The sequence below is a fragment of the Crinia signifera genome, chromosome 1 (assembly GCF_055691185.1).
Source record: "Crinia signifera chromosome 1, ASM5569118v1, whole genome shotgun sequence".
Lineage (NCBI taxonomy): Eukaryota > Metazoa > Chordata > Amphibia > Anura > Myobatrachidae > Crinia > Crinia signifera.
In genome coordinates this window covers 355,352,458-355,370,405 of record NC_139217.1, presented here as the reverse complement: position 1 = coordinate 355,370,405, position 17,948 = coordinate 355,352,458, and the positions used below count along the sequence as shown (strand labels likewise).

The window sequence follows — 17,948 nt, the reverse complement described above, 5'->3', positions numbered from 1 at the left end:
TCGCTACTTATTCAATAAGGTCTCATATAATTAATAAAATTACACAGCATTAATACAGAATGATGACCTGCTAGTTAAAAATTGTAAAAATTAAGATTTAATAAAATATACACCTATTCGTAGGTATGCTTTTATGAATGTGGATCAGGAGTGCGTCCTAATTAAACTGATTTTTCTTTTCTCTCTCACCCTCATTGTATATTTTGAATTCAGGGGACAGCACCCTAGCCTGCCAGGAAAGGTATTTGCATAAAATTCCTGTCAGGTAGAAGCATATTTATCCACAGAGAAATACACCATTTATAACTGATTTATGGTGCGGGTCCCCCAACCCTTTCTCCTTTTCATATATATATATATATATATATATATATATATATATATATATATATATATATATATATATATATATATATATATATATACAATATTCTGTGGGAAACGCAAGTAAGCCAGCCAGAGAGACCCTCAGTCTCCTGGAACGACAGGACCAGCACACCCTTATATTAGATGCAAAAAGTGTATTTATTGAAGCAACGTGTCAATCATCATCAAAGATATAAAAATTCATCATACTTAGCAGTGACTGGCCAAGGACTGAAGACAGCAGCATACAATCATGCACAAGTGCCCTAACACTTGTGCATGATTGTGCACTTGTGCATGATTGTATGCTGCTGTCTTCAGTCCTTGGCCAGTCACTGCTAAGTATGATGAATTTTTATCTCTTTGATGATGATTGACACGATGCTTCAATAAATACACTTTTTGCATCTAATATAAGGGTGTGCTGGTCCTGTCGTTCCAGGAGACTGAGGGTCTCTCTGGCTGGCTTACTATATATATATATATATATATATATATATATATATATATGTACAGATGGTGGGTGTACGAGCGCAGGAGTGTCCAAGTGTCGGAAAGTCCAGTAAATCACCTGCACCTGAGCAGGGATGGTAGTTAAACACAAAGTCTTAGGTAAGACTGCAGCTTCCTTGTCCCATATAATGAATCCCGGGTCCAAGGGATTAGGTGAATCGGGGTAGAACAGGAGAGAAATGGGAAGGAGCGCTTCCTAGTGTATTAAAAGAGTATTTATTGCACAAAAAGGAGATAAAAACTCCAAGGTACATAACAGTAATGCCCGTACCTAAAAAGACAACACTGTGGACTGGTTACCACACGGCTTGATAATGATACATCAGGCAAAACAGCTCACTCGTATGGGCGACCTCCGTGTCCTGGGGAACTCCGAAACGACATACGCTGGCTTGCGTAGCAGAAGCGGGGGAGTCCAGTGGCAGGGGCGACCGTCGGGAGAGCACAGCTGGTGGAGCGAGGTAGGCCACGCCCTGACGCGTTTCGTCACTGGGACTTCGTCAGAGGGCGTGGCTACTACCTGCTCAGACCAGCATTAAATACACACCATCTGTCAATCAATCAGAGGGGCCGGGCACTGTGGCTTAAAGTGATACACATCATACCACCATTAAAAATATATATTTATATAAAAGAAAAAAAAGAGCTAGCGACAATAAAGAACAAAAGTATAATATAAAATTTAAGGTGCATCACCAGTAGGTACCTAACTGGCACCGTGCTGGAATGCCGGCACCAGATATAATATGTCAAGAAAAAGTTGACATCTGCACCGAACATATGTCGATACTCCATGTCAACATATTTTTAGTCAACATATTTTTAAAAATTTTAAGGCCAAAACAGGGCGGCAAGGATCTTAAACTACCATAGTCCGCCGGGACATTAGTATAAATACAAGTTTGACCAGTAAAAAAAAACAACTTGTATTTATCTCCTTTTTGTGCAATAAATACTCTTTTAATACACTAGGAAGCGCTCCTTCCCATTTCTCTCCTGTTCTACCCATATATATACTGTATGTATATATATATTTATATATATAACCCCACAATAGTGTTATATGGCGCCCTTCAACTTTAAATTAGGGTTATTCCTGTCTTTCCTTTTACCAATTTATAAGGGGATCAGGGATGGTCATTATGGAGGATTATTTTTGAAAGGATTCTTCTTCTAATGACCATCCCTGATCCCCTTTCCATTTGTTCATCCGATCCATATTCATCCATATATCTTTGTTGTATATATATTGTTTATGTAAATCTTTTATTGTAAATTGTGAATGTAAAATAATGTCTTTCCTTGTTATGGTATTGTACTTTTTAGATTGTAAAAATACTACTGGCATATCCCTGATGAAGTCTCTTGACGAGACGAAACGCGTTGGGTACTTGATATCACCTATTATCAAGAAATATCATTTCCAAAGACAAGAATAACTGCAAAAAGTTTGTTTTATTATTATCTTTTATGCTTGTATCAATAAATGTTTTATGTATAATGAAAAACTTTTTATTGTGTATAAATTGGTAAAAGGAAAGACAGGAATAACCCTAATTTAAAGTTGAAGGGCACCATATAACACTATTGTGGGGTTAGTTTGATTGTGGTGGTCTTGCTAGTAGAAGACCCAGTGTTATAGGCGACCAAAAATTCATATATAGCGCAATTCCAGAGATTTTGTTTGGTATATATATATATATATATATATATATATATATATATAGATGGGTGAACAAAAAAGCAGGCACTCCAGGGACTTGGTGAAAAACGTATATTGAAAAAAATCAGCAATAAAACAGAGCCAACGTTTCGAGGCAACAACGCCCCTTTGTCAAGGCAATATCAAATAGTGAAACACAGCAATCAACAGTGTGAAGGTGACTTACCCTTGAAAGTCACCTTCACACTGTTGATTGCTGTGTTTCACTATTTGATATTGCCTTGACAAAGGGGCGTTGTTGCCTCGAAACGTTGGCTCTGTTTTATTGCTGATTTTTTTCAATATACGTTTTTCACCAAGTCCCTGGAGTGCCTGCTTTTTTGTTCACCCATCTAATTTCTGCTTAGCCGAGCACCAGGGCGGCTGACCCAGGAGAGGAGAGTGCCAGTCCGTCGACCCACTATATATATATATATATATATATATATATATATATAATCTGTATATAGTGTGGCAGGGACAGCATGGTTAATGTGTAACAGATGAATCAGGATTCAGAGCAGCAGTAGCAGCAGGACTTATTAGATTCAGTTTATGTTTTCCTAAGATTTGATGTTAAACCTGTGGTTTCCGGTTAAATGTTTGTTCAGAGCAAAGGGTCAGGGTTCCCACCAGTTAGTGGCTGGGCAATAGGCTTGGGGTGTAGAAACTATGCTAGGGATCCCTGGAGTGTTTTTCGCATTGTGAAGCCTGTATGTTGCCTGATGGAAAACCTGCTATGCTGTTACCTGTGAATTGCCAAGCAGTCAAATCTGTATGCTGTCTGCCTGCTACCAATAAAGAAACAGACTTCTTTTATCCAGTGTATGTGATCTCTGTCATATTTGGCGTCTAAACACCGACTCATAGCTGGAAAAATTCACACAGCAAGGACCCAGGGTAAGACAGCTACCTGTATGTAAACTGGCATGAAAGTTTTTTGTTACAAATTGTGCAGTTATTTATTATGCACGTTGCTTATGTGGGGTACACACCAGGATGATATGGCCCAAAACAAGTCAATTAAGATACAATCTCAACCGATTGTATGTAAATTGGCCATGTTTTGGGCCATTTCGCTGTCCTTTTGATGCGAACCCGATCCGATGCGCAGCCCCGCTGGTCGGTCTGTCTTTTCTGAGATCCTACCTGCTGCAGATAGGATCTCGGAACCGATCATTGCAGTGGGTGGGGGTCGTGATCGGATCGTGATCACATCGGCGGTATTTTCACGGCGGGTCGGCGGCGCTGTCAACTCGTGAGCGGGTCGTATGTTCCTGTGACGACCCGCTCATGAGCACCATCGTCCTGGTCTGTACCGGGCATTAAAGCCATAAAATGTTATAATTGTGGTGTGTCCATTTTTCTGGTCAGCCTGTTAAAACCCGAATTTGTGCATGTAGGGAAACAACAGGGAAACTTGGAGGAGGCTATAAAGTTTATGGCAGCCAGACTTAAAGGGCAACCTTGTCTAAACAGATTGTTTACTATTATGTGAGTGGCCATTGAAACAGGCAAGTGTGAGCTAATCTGTTTTGTGAATCTAGAACATTATATTATGCCCCCAAAATTTGTACACAAAGTGGAAACACCGGGTACCATGGCAGAAGTACTGAAAAGGTTTTATGAAAAGGCTGAAGGACAGCAGGATATAGCTGATAAACAGAAATGGCAGATGTTGGAGAAGGTGCAGCAAGCTCAGATCAAAGGCCAGCATGCACAGATTCAGATGCTGCATGAGCAGGGTTTCCTACTTTTAAAGTCTCCTCTCTGGGAGAAGCCCTGAGAGGAGACTGTCAGCAGCACCTCGAGGGGCAGGGCCTGACATAGACGTCATCAAGCCCCGCCCCTAGTACTGCAAATCCCGCAATTCATGGGTCTTCGAGGAGGAGGCTGGCTAAATGACGTGATTTGCATCTTTAGCCCTCCCCCGAAAAAAACAATGAATCATGGGAAATTAATGCTGCTGCGAGGGAGATGCAGGGGGAGGTGGGGTAAGGGGGTGTGTGCCGGTATCCGGGAGGGTTGCCCACTTTTCTGGGGAGCCATGAGGGTGACCCAATTTTCAGGAGCCACCAGGCCAATCCGGGAGGGTAGGAAGCCCTGTTCATCGGGCGCAGCAAACTCAGGTTATAGGACAGCAGCTGATGAATGTTGAATTAAAGGAGATGAGAAAAGGTGGGAAGGAACAAAAGATGTTACCGAACCTCACCCCAACTGATGTCATTGAGGCATTCATGTGCACATTTGAGTGCACTGCCATTCATTTAAAATGGCCTGTGGAGAATTGGTCTGATAGATTCCCTCCCTATTTAGAGAGCTTACAGTATGTAGATTTGACTGTGACTGAGGCATGCTCCTACCCTGGCCCTAGGTGGCAATGTTCAGTAGGGTTGGGGTGACAGACCCCAGCAAAGCCCAAGAGTTTCATGACTGGTGGCTGGATGCATCTGAGCCTCCAAGGATCCAGCTGGCCAAATTTGCCCGACTGGTTAGGACCTGGTTGCAGCCGGATAAAAACTCTTCATTGCAAATTGTATAGATAGTCACACTGGACCAGGCTATATGGGTATTAGACAGCACAGTGCAACAATGGGCCCTTCAGGATGACTTCCAAACTTTTGAGGAGTTGGAAGTGGTGATTGAGTGATACTGTACCAGAGCTTAGGAAAGTTGAGTAAAACTAGGCAAGGGTTTGTGCTAGTACCAAATCGCAGGTTCCAGTGGTTAAGCCAAAGGCCCCGCCTCCCAATGTGTGCTTTGAATGCGGGAGCCTCCCGGCCATTCCGGGAGGGTAAGCAAGTGTGGATCTATGGATTGATGTCTTTCTGGAATGCATCAGTGAAATTGCAATGTCAGCACTACTGTACATGGCATGGCATTGAATTCTCCTCTTTAAAGTCTCTAAAGCTTTTTGAATTTTCATTTCTGCATAGTACTCATAGGCGTGCGCAGCCCATTTTCTTAGGGGGTGCACCATTGAAGGGGCATGTCAATCACCGCCTAATGGGCGTGTCCATCACCGCCTAATGGGCGTGTCTATCAATGCCTATGAGGCATCAATGCAAACTAAATAGAAGATAACTTATTTAGGTATATGCACTTCAGAATCAATCAATCTCACCCCTCACAGCAAAAACAGGGACAATGCGCGCCAGACCTATTACACGCCACACACCCATTACATATTATACCACATACCATAATGCCCATTACACGTTATGCCAGAGCTTGACAAAAAAAATTTAAATCGGGAAAGCAGGGACAGTGCGCGCTGAAAATTTACACCGTCATGCCTATTACACGTCACACAACCATTACATAGTAAACCACATGCCATACTGCCCATTTCACATTATGCCACACAGCGTAATGCCCATTACATGTTATACCAAGCACCGTAACGCCCATTACATATTATGCCACACACTATAATGCCCATTACATATTATGCCACATAAGTGTCACTTACCTACATGCCTGTTTCTACGGGTTTCATGCTCATTGCTACGGGTGTCATGCTAGATGCCAGGGGTTTCTTGCTCGATGCCAGGTGTTGCATGCACTTGTGCAAGTTGTGCTGCCCGGTGTTCTGTGCAGGTGGCAGTGGCTCCTCCACAATCGATGGCTGGGTGACAATGGCCTGGGCTGGGCAGGTCTGACATGCCTGCTGGAGCTGGCCCCCAGCTGGGCGAAGGGACATTAGACACAGTCGAACACCAAATAATAAATTACAGTCTCCTTTTGACTATCCCTTTTATAATTTTCCCTAAACTGCTACTGCTGGATGCTTTGCTCTCTGCGGCCTGGGCCAGTCGGTTGGGGCCTTGACGCCACCCAGGGGCAGTGGCTTATCCCCCAGCACTCAAGTACCGGCTCACCCCTGGCTTATTCCCAGCACTCCAGTACCGGCTCACCCCTGGTTTATCCCCCAGCACTCCAGTACCAGCATATCACCTGGTTTATCCCCCAGCACTTCAGTACTGGCACACCCCCAGGGCCCAGATTATCCTCTGGCACTCCAGTACTGAATCAACCCTGGCTTATCCCCCAGCACTCCAGTACCAGCACACCCCTGGCTTATCCCCCAGCACTCCATACCAGTGCACCCCCTCCAGTACTGGCGCATGTGCGGTGCGTGCAGCAGGAGAAGAACTGAGAATGTGTCCGCTCGCCTCCCTGCACCACCACTGACTACCAGTCACACTCCTCGTCACGCCTGCGGGCGTCACATCACGCAGCGCCGCTGGAGCAGAAGGGCACATCATGACACACATTGTCCCTCCTCCTCCTCCCAGCGCGCGCCGCGGTGGTGTGTGAAAGTCAAAGACAGTGCGGGGGAGCAGTGAGTAGGGTGTCGGCAACTGGCCAGGCTGTGGGCGGGTGGAAGCTGCGGCTGCCAGGAGGTGCTGCAAGCGTGCGGGGGGTCATTAGGAGGTGCCTGTGCACCCCCGGCACCCCCCATGCGCACGCCTATGATAGTACTACAAGTACCAGCATGGTAGCACCTCTTATTTGTTGAATGTGCAGTGTTCTACAATGTAGAATCCATGTTGCTGCTCCTCCAGGTAAGTTTCATTCCCTGTGCCAGAATTGCCATGAGGCTGCTACTGAGCATGTGTGGAGCCATCTTGGGACTTGGGACTGTGGGCCATATTCAGCATGGATCGCTAATTACATCCCTGCTTGTCACTTTTAGATTAAGTAAATGTACCCTTATCTCTGAAACATTGCAACCTATTTTCTTATAAATGTGGCGTATTATGTCGACAATATCTATGCCGACACCGAAAAGGACGACATTCACAAGGATAACACTAGAAAAAGGTTGACAGTATCAAAAGGTTGACATGGAAAGGTCCATACATGAAAAGGTCTTCATGAGTTTTTCACATTTTTTGTGTCTATGTCTACAGCTGAGAATGTGGACTCCCAGATTAGTGTATTGCATGGCTGGCTTGGCTTGCCATGTTTCGGGCTGTGGTTCAGGCCAGGTACCTTGCTGAGGTCAGTACACTTTATTGTGTCAGAGTCCACGTTGATGGTCAAGTATGAAAGAGTTAAAAGAATGGGAAAAAAATCCTCAAAAAATCATGCGAACCTTTACATGTGGCCACCTTTTGACCATGTCAACTATCTGTGTTGACAATACAGCGTTCAGTGTTGTTGTTTTTTTTTCAAAAAAATTACAAGCATTTTTGCCAACCACTATTTTGCTTGATTGTTATATAAAGAGAAAACTAATTGACCATGGAGACTATATGGAAATATAACTCATTTTTGCATGTGTAAGACATGTGCCTTGTACTGTACAGTGTATATGTCTCAGTTCCTTATCACAGTGAATCAATGTGGAACTCATTATCATACCACATACCACAGTAATAATCGGCATCATCTTCTAATGTAGTTCCTTTAATCGTTAAATAACCTTTTAAGCATCTTTGGATCCAGAGAACCGATCAGGAACCCCAGTGCCCTGCTGGTTGCTACTATCACTATAATACCACAGAAGATACCAAGGTTTACTCCCTGTTTTCTGCTGGTACCAGTTCACATAGCGTTCAGCTATGGAGAATCCGCTTAATACACAGGGGATTGACGCTGTGCTTCCAAGGGAGGCTGTTAAAGAGGGTGTTTGTGTCACAGTGTACTGAGCAGCACAATCTGAAAGACACAAACATCAAACATGGACAAATGTCAGATCAAAGCAAACATACCAACAAATTAATTACTAATACTTCATATTCCCCATCTTACATGTGCAGCAGAGGATAACAGTGATGAATGGGGCAGCCCAGAACATGATGCAGATGGAGGAGACAGAGATCTCTGGATGTTTTACACTTCCCCTGCTCTTTAAATTATAGGCAGGAGTGACACATAGGAAATCTATGTAAATATGATGAGGAAAGATACTGCCTACTCCACACTTACTACTGGCTAAAAACCAGTGGGTCCTATTGTGAATATATGGTTTTGTGCCCCTTAGTGGAATAAAGTATATACACCCACTACCGGTATATAAGTGTGCACTATAGGAGCTACTTATTGGTAATTACTCATATAATTATGCAGAAACTAGTTTATTTGGTGTAGCACACACTATTTAAGAAGACATAAAATAGTTAAAATTAAATAATTTGGATGGAGGTTTTACAAGTATTATTCTATATATGTGGGCGTTGGAGTGGGTCCCTATAACAGAGGAATGTTTCGTTTTAGATACGTTGGGTGACATTCTATGGGATGAGATAAATGCGCGTTTTTGTTATCGCACCACTTCGCTCTTTTTCAAATTGCAAGATTAGGCCGTTTTTCGCATATTTAATGAGACGCGAAAAACGGGCCAAATAGTGCGAATAGGTGCGAGGTGGTGCGATGTCTTTAGTCCTGAAAATGTGCGATTTTCATGTCTGAAAATCGCACGTTTGCAGGAAAGCGCAAACTAAAAAAAAAAAAACGAGCGCGGGGTCCCCCGCCAGAGCATAGCCAGCCCCGGGCTCATTGAGCCGGTGCTGGTGACATAAAATCAGGGTCCCCGACAAATAGGGGTCCCCTTGATTTAATGAAACCAGCACCAGGCTCAAGGTCCGGTGCTGGTTCCCAAAATACGGGGGACAAAATGACTAGGGGTCCCCGGTATTTTAAGAACCAGCACCGGACCCAACCAGCCAGCAGGGTAATGCCACAGCCGGGGGACACTTATTATATAAGGTCCCGCGGCCAAAGCATTAACCCCCTGGCTGGTCAGCATGGGCAGGGGTCCTGGGGAAGTGGGGACCCCGCCAATGAAGGGGTCCCCCCCCTCCAGGACTTACCAGCCCATGCTGAAAGTCCGGGGCTGTCCCCGATGCCCCTGGGCGGTGGGCATCGGGCTGATGGATTGTGTAAAAAAAAGAAGATAAACTATTGTCTTATGCTGAAGAACTATGAGTCCCAGCAAGCCTACCCCGCATGCTGGGACTTGGAGAACCACAAGTCCCAGCATGCGGAGCAATAAAGGGCCCGCTGGTACTTGTAGTTCGATAGTACAAGAAATAGTTAAATAAAACACACTGACACCCTGAAAAATAAAAGTTTAATACATACACAGCCCACACACACTGATACTTACCTACCTTGAGCCCGTAGGTCGGTCCCTGGATCCTGGGTCCGGGCTCCAGGGCAGAAGAGTCCGGTTCCGGGGCCTTGGTCCTGGTTCCAGGGCTGGTCCTGGGGTTCCGGGGCTGGTCCGGGGTCCAGGATCCGATGAAGTCCACAGGGGTACCTGAGGAAGGAAATCCTACTCACCTGGTCCCCGGCGACGACATCGGCATCCTCTCCGGCAGACGCGCTACTCCCGGCTGCTGTGGTACCCGCTCTCGGACTGAAGAGGCGAAGAGATTTTCAGCTTCCGCGCCTTTCCTCCGGATGATTCTATTGGCTGCCTAGCGGCCAATCAGGAGCCGACTTTCTCGGCTCCTGATTGGCCGCTAGCCAGCCAATGGAATTATTCTGAGAAGAGGCGCGGAAGATGAACATCTCTGCGCCTCTTCAGTCCGAGAGCTGGTACCACAGCAGCCGGGAGCAGCGCGTCTGCCGGAGAGGATGCCGATGTCGTTGCCGGGGACCAGGTGAGTAGGATTTTCTTCCTCAGGTACCCCTGTGGACTTCATCGGATCCTGGACCCCGGACCAGCCCCGGAACCAGGACCAAGGCCCGGAACCGGACTCCTCTGCCCTAGAGCCCCGGAACCCCAGGACCAACCCCGGAACCAGGACCAAGGCCCCGGAACCGGACTCTTCTGCCCTGGAGCCCCGGAGCCCGGACCCAGGATCCAGGGACCGACCTACGGGCTCAAGGTAGGTAAGTATCAGTGTGTGTGGGCTGTGTATGTATTAAACTTTTATTTTTCAGGGTGTCAGTGTGTTTTATTTAACTATTTCTTGTACTATGGAACTACAAGTACCAGCGGGCCCTTTAATGCCCCACATGCTGGGACTTGTGGTTCTCCAAGTCCCAGCATGCGGGGTAGGCTTGCTGGGACTCATAGTTCTTCAGCATAAGACAATAGTTTATCTTCTTTTTTTTACACAATCCATCAGCCCGATGCCCACCGCCCAGGGGCATCGGGGACAGCCCCGGACTTTCAGCATGGGCTGGTAAGTCCTGGAGGGGGGGGGGACCCCTTCATTGGGGGGGTCCCCACTTCCCCAGGACCCCTGCCCATGCTGACCAGCCAGGGGGTTAATGCTTTGGCCGCGGGACCTTATATAATAAGTGTCCCCCGGCTGTGGCATTACCCTGCTGACTGGTTGGGTCCGGTGCTGGTTCTTAAAATACGGGGGACCCCTAGTCATTTTGTCCCCCGTATTTTGGGAACCAGCGCCGGACCTTGAGCCTGGTGCTGGTTTCATTAAATCAAGGGGACCCCTATTTGTCGGGGACCCTGATTTTATGTCACCAGCACCGGCTCAATGAGCCCGGGGCTGGTTATGCTCGGGCGGGGGACCCCGCGCTCGTTTTTTTTTTTTTTTAACTGTTTTTTTTTTATTTTTATATATATTTTATATATTATAATGGAGAGTGATAAGCCACCAACCAATCAGCTAATACCTGTCATTTTTCAAACCCAGCCTGTGACATGGCAGGTATGAGCTGATTGGCTGGTGGTTAATCACTCTCCATTTGATCACTATTCAAGCTTAGTACATCTGGCCCATTGAGTGTAATGCAACATCAGTGGCGGAACTACTGGTGGTACAGGCGGTGCATTGCACCGGGGACTGCAGCAATGAGGAGACTACAGTGGCACGTGTCTCCCCCCTGTACTTTTAGCAACTTAAAAAAAATGTTAATTAATGCTGGCAGAGATTCCAATCTGGCGGGTGCGACTCCCAATGGTAGGTGAGGGGTCAACTAGCTCCGCTTTCGTAAAGAAAACAGCTTCTGCTACTGGACAATGCAGGAGTTGCTGCCAATCACCAGATCCTGCTACTGGTGAGGGATGGACCATAGCAGACACATGGGATGGCCATCACTCAAACATAATAGATGACCATCGATATGTAAAACTATCGATGGTCACCCATGACAACCATCGATGGCAAAAGTGCAACTGGCCATCGATAGTGTAAAACTATGCAATGGGTGACCATCGATAGTTTTACATATCGATGGTCATCTATTATGTTTGAGTGAATGGCCTGTGGGCCAATCAAAACACATGGGTGGGGTGTCGTGGGTGCCGGGGGGCGGAGCTATGCTCCATGTCCCTGCACTTTGGAAGAAAAAAAACAGCAAAACATCGGTTTTGCTGTGCCATCGATGTAGGAAAACCATCTTGTTCTCCCCCATCGATGGCAAAAGTATTCGACATCGGCCATAAACCATTGATGATTTTGAATCATCGATGGTCGATAGTGTAAAACTATGCAATGGGTGACCATCGATAGTTTTACATATCGATGGTCATCTATTATGTTTGAGTGAATGGCCTGTGGGCCAATCAAAACACATGGGTGGGGTGTCATGGGTGCCGGGGGGCGGAGCTATGCTCCATGTCCCTGCACTTTGGAAGAAAAAAAACAGCAAAACATCGGTTTTGCTGTGCCATCGATGTAGGAAAACCATCTTGTTCTCCCCCATCGATGGCAAAAGTATTCGACATCGGCCATAAACCATTGATGATTTTGAATCATCGATGGTCGATGGCCATCCCTAGATACATCCAACTCCGCTCCCTCCATGTCCCCTCCACGCTATGCTCACCCCTTTTGCCAGCCTCTCCTTTGCGGTCTGTGATTATTCGCAAGCTGCGGTGGGAGCTCCTACGGTGTGCATCCCTAATCTTACTGCTGATAACAGAGAGAGCAGGGACTGTAACTGGGGTAAGCATATCTACTGCACACTAAGGTACCTAATCAAGTGTGGGGGAGAGTATGCGACTGCGACAGGATCAGGGTACAACAGGGTTACTAGTCTATGGTGAACGGGGGGGGGGGGGGTATCAGCACTGGTCTCCTAAGGTTGTTAGTTATGGGTGGCAGTTTGGATTAGTGATCACAGACCCTGTCACCCTGTATATATGTTCCTCTGTCACCCTGTGTACATGCCCCTCTGTCACCCGGTGTATGTGCCCCTCTGTCACCTGATGTACATGCCCTTCTGTCACCCGGTGTACATGCCCCTCTGTTACCCAGAACTGTCACCCAGAAATGTATACAGTATATGTTGTGCTACTCCTGGAGGCACTATGTGTATATGGGGAGTAGCTACTGGAGGCATTATGTATAAGCAGTGCTACTACAGGGGGCACTATATATGTAAACAGCACCACTACTGGAGGCATTATGTATAAGCAGTGCTACTACAGGGGGCACTATATATGTAAACAGCACCACTACTGGAGGCATTATGTATAAGCAGTGCTACTACAGGGGGCACTATATATGTAAACAGCACCACTACTGGAGGCATTATGTATAAGCGATACTACTACGGGGGGGGGGGGGGGGGGCATTATGTGTAAAGCTGCATTACTTCTGGGGGCATTATGTGTATAAGGGGCTCTACTACTGTGGGCATTATGTATTAGCGGCACTACCATTGTGGGCATTGTGTATTGGCTATTAGGGGTGCTTTTACTATGATCATTTTGTATAATCAACACTACTACTGGAGGCATTATGTATAAGCATTGCTACTACTGGGGGCAATATGTGTATATGTAGCACATCTACTTGTGGTGTGATTTGAATAACATTCTGCTACTGTGTGGCGTAATTTGAAATGGGGGTATCAATCAGTTTGCATGCACAGTTTCTCCACCATCGAAACACAAGCGATCCATAATGAATCAGGCTATATATATGGCAACCATTATTTTTTTCTGTTAACAAGGACAGCTTAAACTACTGTTTCAATAATACATCTACTGTGTCAAATTCTAACAGTATGTTATCATAGGTGAAACTGGGGGTGGTTCAGGGTTGCACCAGACTACCCATTCATCTAAAACATAGTTTATTATTTTTATTACCCTCTGGCAATGGTTCCCATTTACTCTGCATTTGCAGACTGCCCACCTGCCATTCTCAGACACCGCCCACCACTCTCGCCACTGATCACCGACCTACGTCTCTGAAATTGGTACAGTATGTTGGTATGTCAGGGGGAAACATTTTATTTTACAATTTTAAAGAATTTGGGACAAAATAGTACACCGATCTTCATGTGTTGGCCAATGTTGGCCAAGACCACGCCCCTTACAGCAAGGCCCCGCCCCATGCAGTGATCCCATGCCCCTTTTTTGCATGTACTCTCAATTTATTGCTTTAAAAAATGTGAGATTTGGAACTGGGATTACCCATAACCAAAATTCTAGTCACCACATTTTTAAACCATATGACTTAAGAAGATGAAAATTCAAGGATATGTGGTGGTGGGGTAGGAGCATACTTGCTGTATGCTGATTTCCTTTCTTTATATAATTGTGAGTGCAATTTACAAGATTTATTTTCACATATTAAAAAACACAGACCGTGAACTGACATGAGACTGGAATACAATGGTATCTATCTTATTGCCAGCACTGGGATATATTTAGTGTTTGTGGTCTTCAATGATCAAGACAAAACAATGGATGTATCCAAAGTGATAACATCACTAGATAAAGGTAACAAATGGAAAGAAGTTGATCACATAATAATTATAGAGCAGGTAGAGCATATTTATGTTAGACTCATGGCTTGTTACACATCATTTAATGTATTCTGTACCACACTTATAGAGAAGCCATATTTTTAGTATGGCTTCTCTCTGCTGGGAGTAGGGGAAATGTACTAAGATGTGTATACTTCACATGTGATGTTGCTATGGGCAACCAATCAGAATCTACTTCTTATTTATTTAGCACCCTCTAGAAGACAGGATCTGATTGGTTGCCCATAGCAACATCACATGTGAAGTAGAGTACACATCTTAGTAAATTTCCTCCTATGTGTCATACTTTGAATATGTGAGCCCCCCTACTCAGGGGCGGATTTAGGGAGGAGGGCGCCCCTAGGCACAACAATAATGTTTACTAAGTAGGACAGTTTATAGGGGCAGTATCTGCATGTCCTATCCATTTACACTCTATTTAAGATGGAATATAGTACCGTACAGTGGATATTTTGCAGTTATTGGTACATTTTGGGCTGACAGTACTACCACAGGCATCCAAGTGCCGCCCCCAAACATGTGCCACCCCTAGGCCGGTGCCTCACGTGCCTAATGGGAAATTCGGCTCTGCCCCTACTCCGCCACATTGCCATGCCATGTGATAATCCCATTCCTCTTAACTGTGACACACACACCTAAAAATATGCTGATATTATACTTGCCCCTTCAGTGAGTTTATATTTCACTTCCCTATAGCAATATATTACTGTGCAATGTGCTAGATGGGGGATGATATATAGCACAGGAATAAGAGGCTTCATCTTCTGATAAAATTCCCTTGATGGTTAAGTATCCAGCATTTTTTGATGCATCTTTGGAACCTGAAAACCTTTCTGGCACTCCAGCTCCCTGGTTTTTGTCAGATTCAGTTTTATACCTGAGTAGATAGCGAGGTTTATTGCCATATTCCTGCTGGTACCAGTACACATAGCGGTCACTAATGCTGTACCCACTGAGCGTACAAGGCAGTATCACTGTGCCACCCGTGGAGGCTGACTCAGTGGCTGGTTGTGTCAGGGTCACCTGGGCAGCACAATCTGAAAAGGAAGCAGTAATTGGTTTAACAGAAAAACTTTAAAAAACAACAACAACCAAAATCATTCATTCACCCACCCATCCATCTATCCAGTGCGGCATGCATTCTAGATTTCCAGATACAACTCTATTATCATTATTATTAATATTATTAGTATTATATTATTATTATTAATAATAATAATAATAATAATAATAACAAAACTATCATTATTAACTACTGTGTTTTATAAAATGAACCAGTATCACATTGTCTCCAATGTACTGCCCCATATACAGCTTACATTTCCAGGTACATATGAGAGTAAGGAGGAGAGTAACGTAGGACATTTTGCAGACTGGAGCTCTGTGGTCAGGGCCGGCGCTACCCACTCAGCAGCTCCTGCAAAGCAGGGAGGCGCCATGCTGAAAAGGCGCTGTCTCCCTCCCTGCTCTGCTAAAGCTGCCTCAGCCCTCACTGTCACTGCCTCCTGCACGCCACCCGCAGCGCCTGTCTGACAGCGGAGGGGCGGCAGTAGAGCTGCTCCCTGCATCGCGCACACACTGTCCTCCTGCGACCTGCCCCCTCTTCCTCACGGACACTTGTGCTAAGGCATGAATCGCTGTCTGTGAATGCCTGGATGACATGTCATGTCCGGATCTGCCCCCTACCCATTGCTCCCTGCGCCTGTCAGCTGTCCAACAAATAACAAACAGGCAGCAGCACCGCCCTTCCTTCCCTCCTCTCAGTGTGCTGTGCCAGTGCCACTGCCAGTCCTCAACACTCCGCCCCCTCTATCTCCACTGCTTTTCTTCCATCTCCTCCTCTCCCCTCCTTTTCCCCCAGTCATGAGAGTGGTGTAATGGCGTTGTCAGCGTCCTGCCTACGCAGTGTTTTTTTTTATACATGTTTATAACAATTGTAGATTTTTTTTATATTAATTTAGACATATTTTAAATAATGGGCTGGTTTATGTGCCTAAAGATGGCCATACACGCTGCAATAGCAGCGTGCGATGCGATGTGCGCTCCTGCGGGCATCGCACAGTACAAAAAGTATGTGCTGCATATACTTTTTGTAATGCTTTCGGATAGCATCGCACACACATTGCATGCATGCCGTGCTATGCGATCTAGCCCATAACGTATGCGATTCTCGCAGGGTGTATGGGCACCTTTAGTGCCTGCAACATTTTGCGGACACATCACTGAGATGTGTACATGCACATCCTCCATAGGATCGCATGTTGCATACGCTCCCACAATCGGGCTGCAGCTTGTTGCAATGGTAATGTGAAAGGGCGCAAAATTTATGATTTGCAGGAGGGCGCCGGATACCCTAGCACCGGCCCTGTCTGTGGTGTCAGGGACTTCAGACACCTCTCTTTATATCCTGGCTACATTGAGACACCCCCACCCCCTGCTAAGCAAATGAGACCAGATCTGTAAGATGTATTGACCACTTCCTCTTATCCCTATCTATTGTAATAATAGTCACAGATTGTATGTATGTGTGGCTTATGACAGAGAGGGTAATGTAATTACCTGCTGCCTACAGACTTATGATCAGTGAGTTTCCAATGAGTCCATTTTTTCTTTTTCAATGATTGTCCATTTGAAACATTGGGCAGACTCGCTGATGTCTGCAGGTTGCAGGCTGTTATTTTTACCTGTGCTAATCAGCAGTGCGCTTCCATTCACAGACACTATGGGCCTGATTCAGACCTGATTGCTGGGCTGCAAATGTTGTCTCCCCACCCCTGTGCATGGCTGCGAATGCATTCACAGCCATGCACACCGGGGTAGATCCATTCTTATTCACTCACAATCAAATGAATTTCCACCTGTTCACTGCAGCAGTGTAAGTCTAGTATTACTTGGCATTGCGAATGCCGTGGGGAGAAGGAGGCCGCTCCTGACATCAGCGGACCTCCCTCCCAAGGGCTGGGCAATGCCTGCGTTTTCTACGGCACACCCAGGAAACGCCAGCGATCCGCCTCCCAAACACCAGCACCTGTCAATCAATTTCACTGTCTGTGATCACGGGGACGGCTCACTGCGGACCATGCACACTGTGGACGGTTCGCACTGGTGGACCATGCGCACTGCAGACCACTCGGGCTGCAAATTCACAGCTGAGAGAATGGGTCTGCATTGGACCATGTGTCAGATCTTGCCTGCTCCAGAGACCTCCACATTGGCTTAGGTTATCTGAAGAAATAAAGTATAACCCTGACTGGTGTAAGAATAAAAATGTCCACTCAAAGGAAAAAAGTGTAATGTGCTGTTATAGGGATAATATATATATATATATATATATATATATATATATATATATATATATATATATATATATATATATAGGACTGGTGATAAACCGGCACTCTCCTCTTCTTAGTGATAATTTGCCCGGGTGCCTTCAGTGGAATTTGAAGAATAGCAATAGTGATCAGACCCAGGAGTGACGCTGTATTGCTATATATATATATATATATATATATATATATATATATATATATATATATATATATACTGTATATATAACCTGGTTTAGATTTCAACATAAGCTAAATATTTAACATCCAATTTCAAAGACATCTTTTAATTGCAGCTCTAAATTTATTGTGAATTCATTAGAATTAACTCG

General features: G+C 45.3%; 1 gene segment (V, D, J or C); it reads right to left on the bottom strand.

Moving 5' to 3' along the window:
* LOC146008959 (immunoglobulin lambda variable 5-39-like) overlaps positions 1-15,653 on the bottom strand; it is a 35,301-nt gene extending 19,648 nt beyond the window's left edge. The window contains 2 exon segments of the V gene segment in view: positions 14,995-15,324; positions 15,607-15,653. Of these exon segments, the coding sequence occupies positions 14,995-15,324; positions 15,607-15,652 (376 nt within the window).
* Between the last annotated feature and the right edge of the window lie 2,295 nt (positions 15,654-17,948).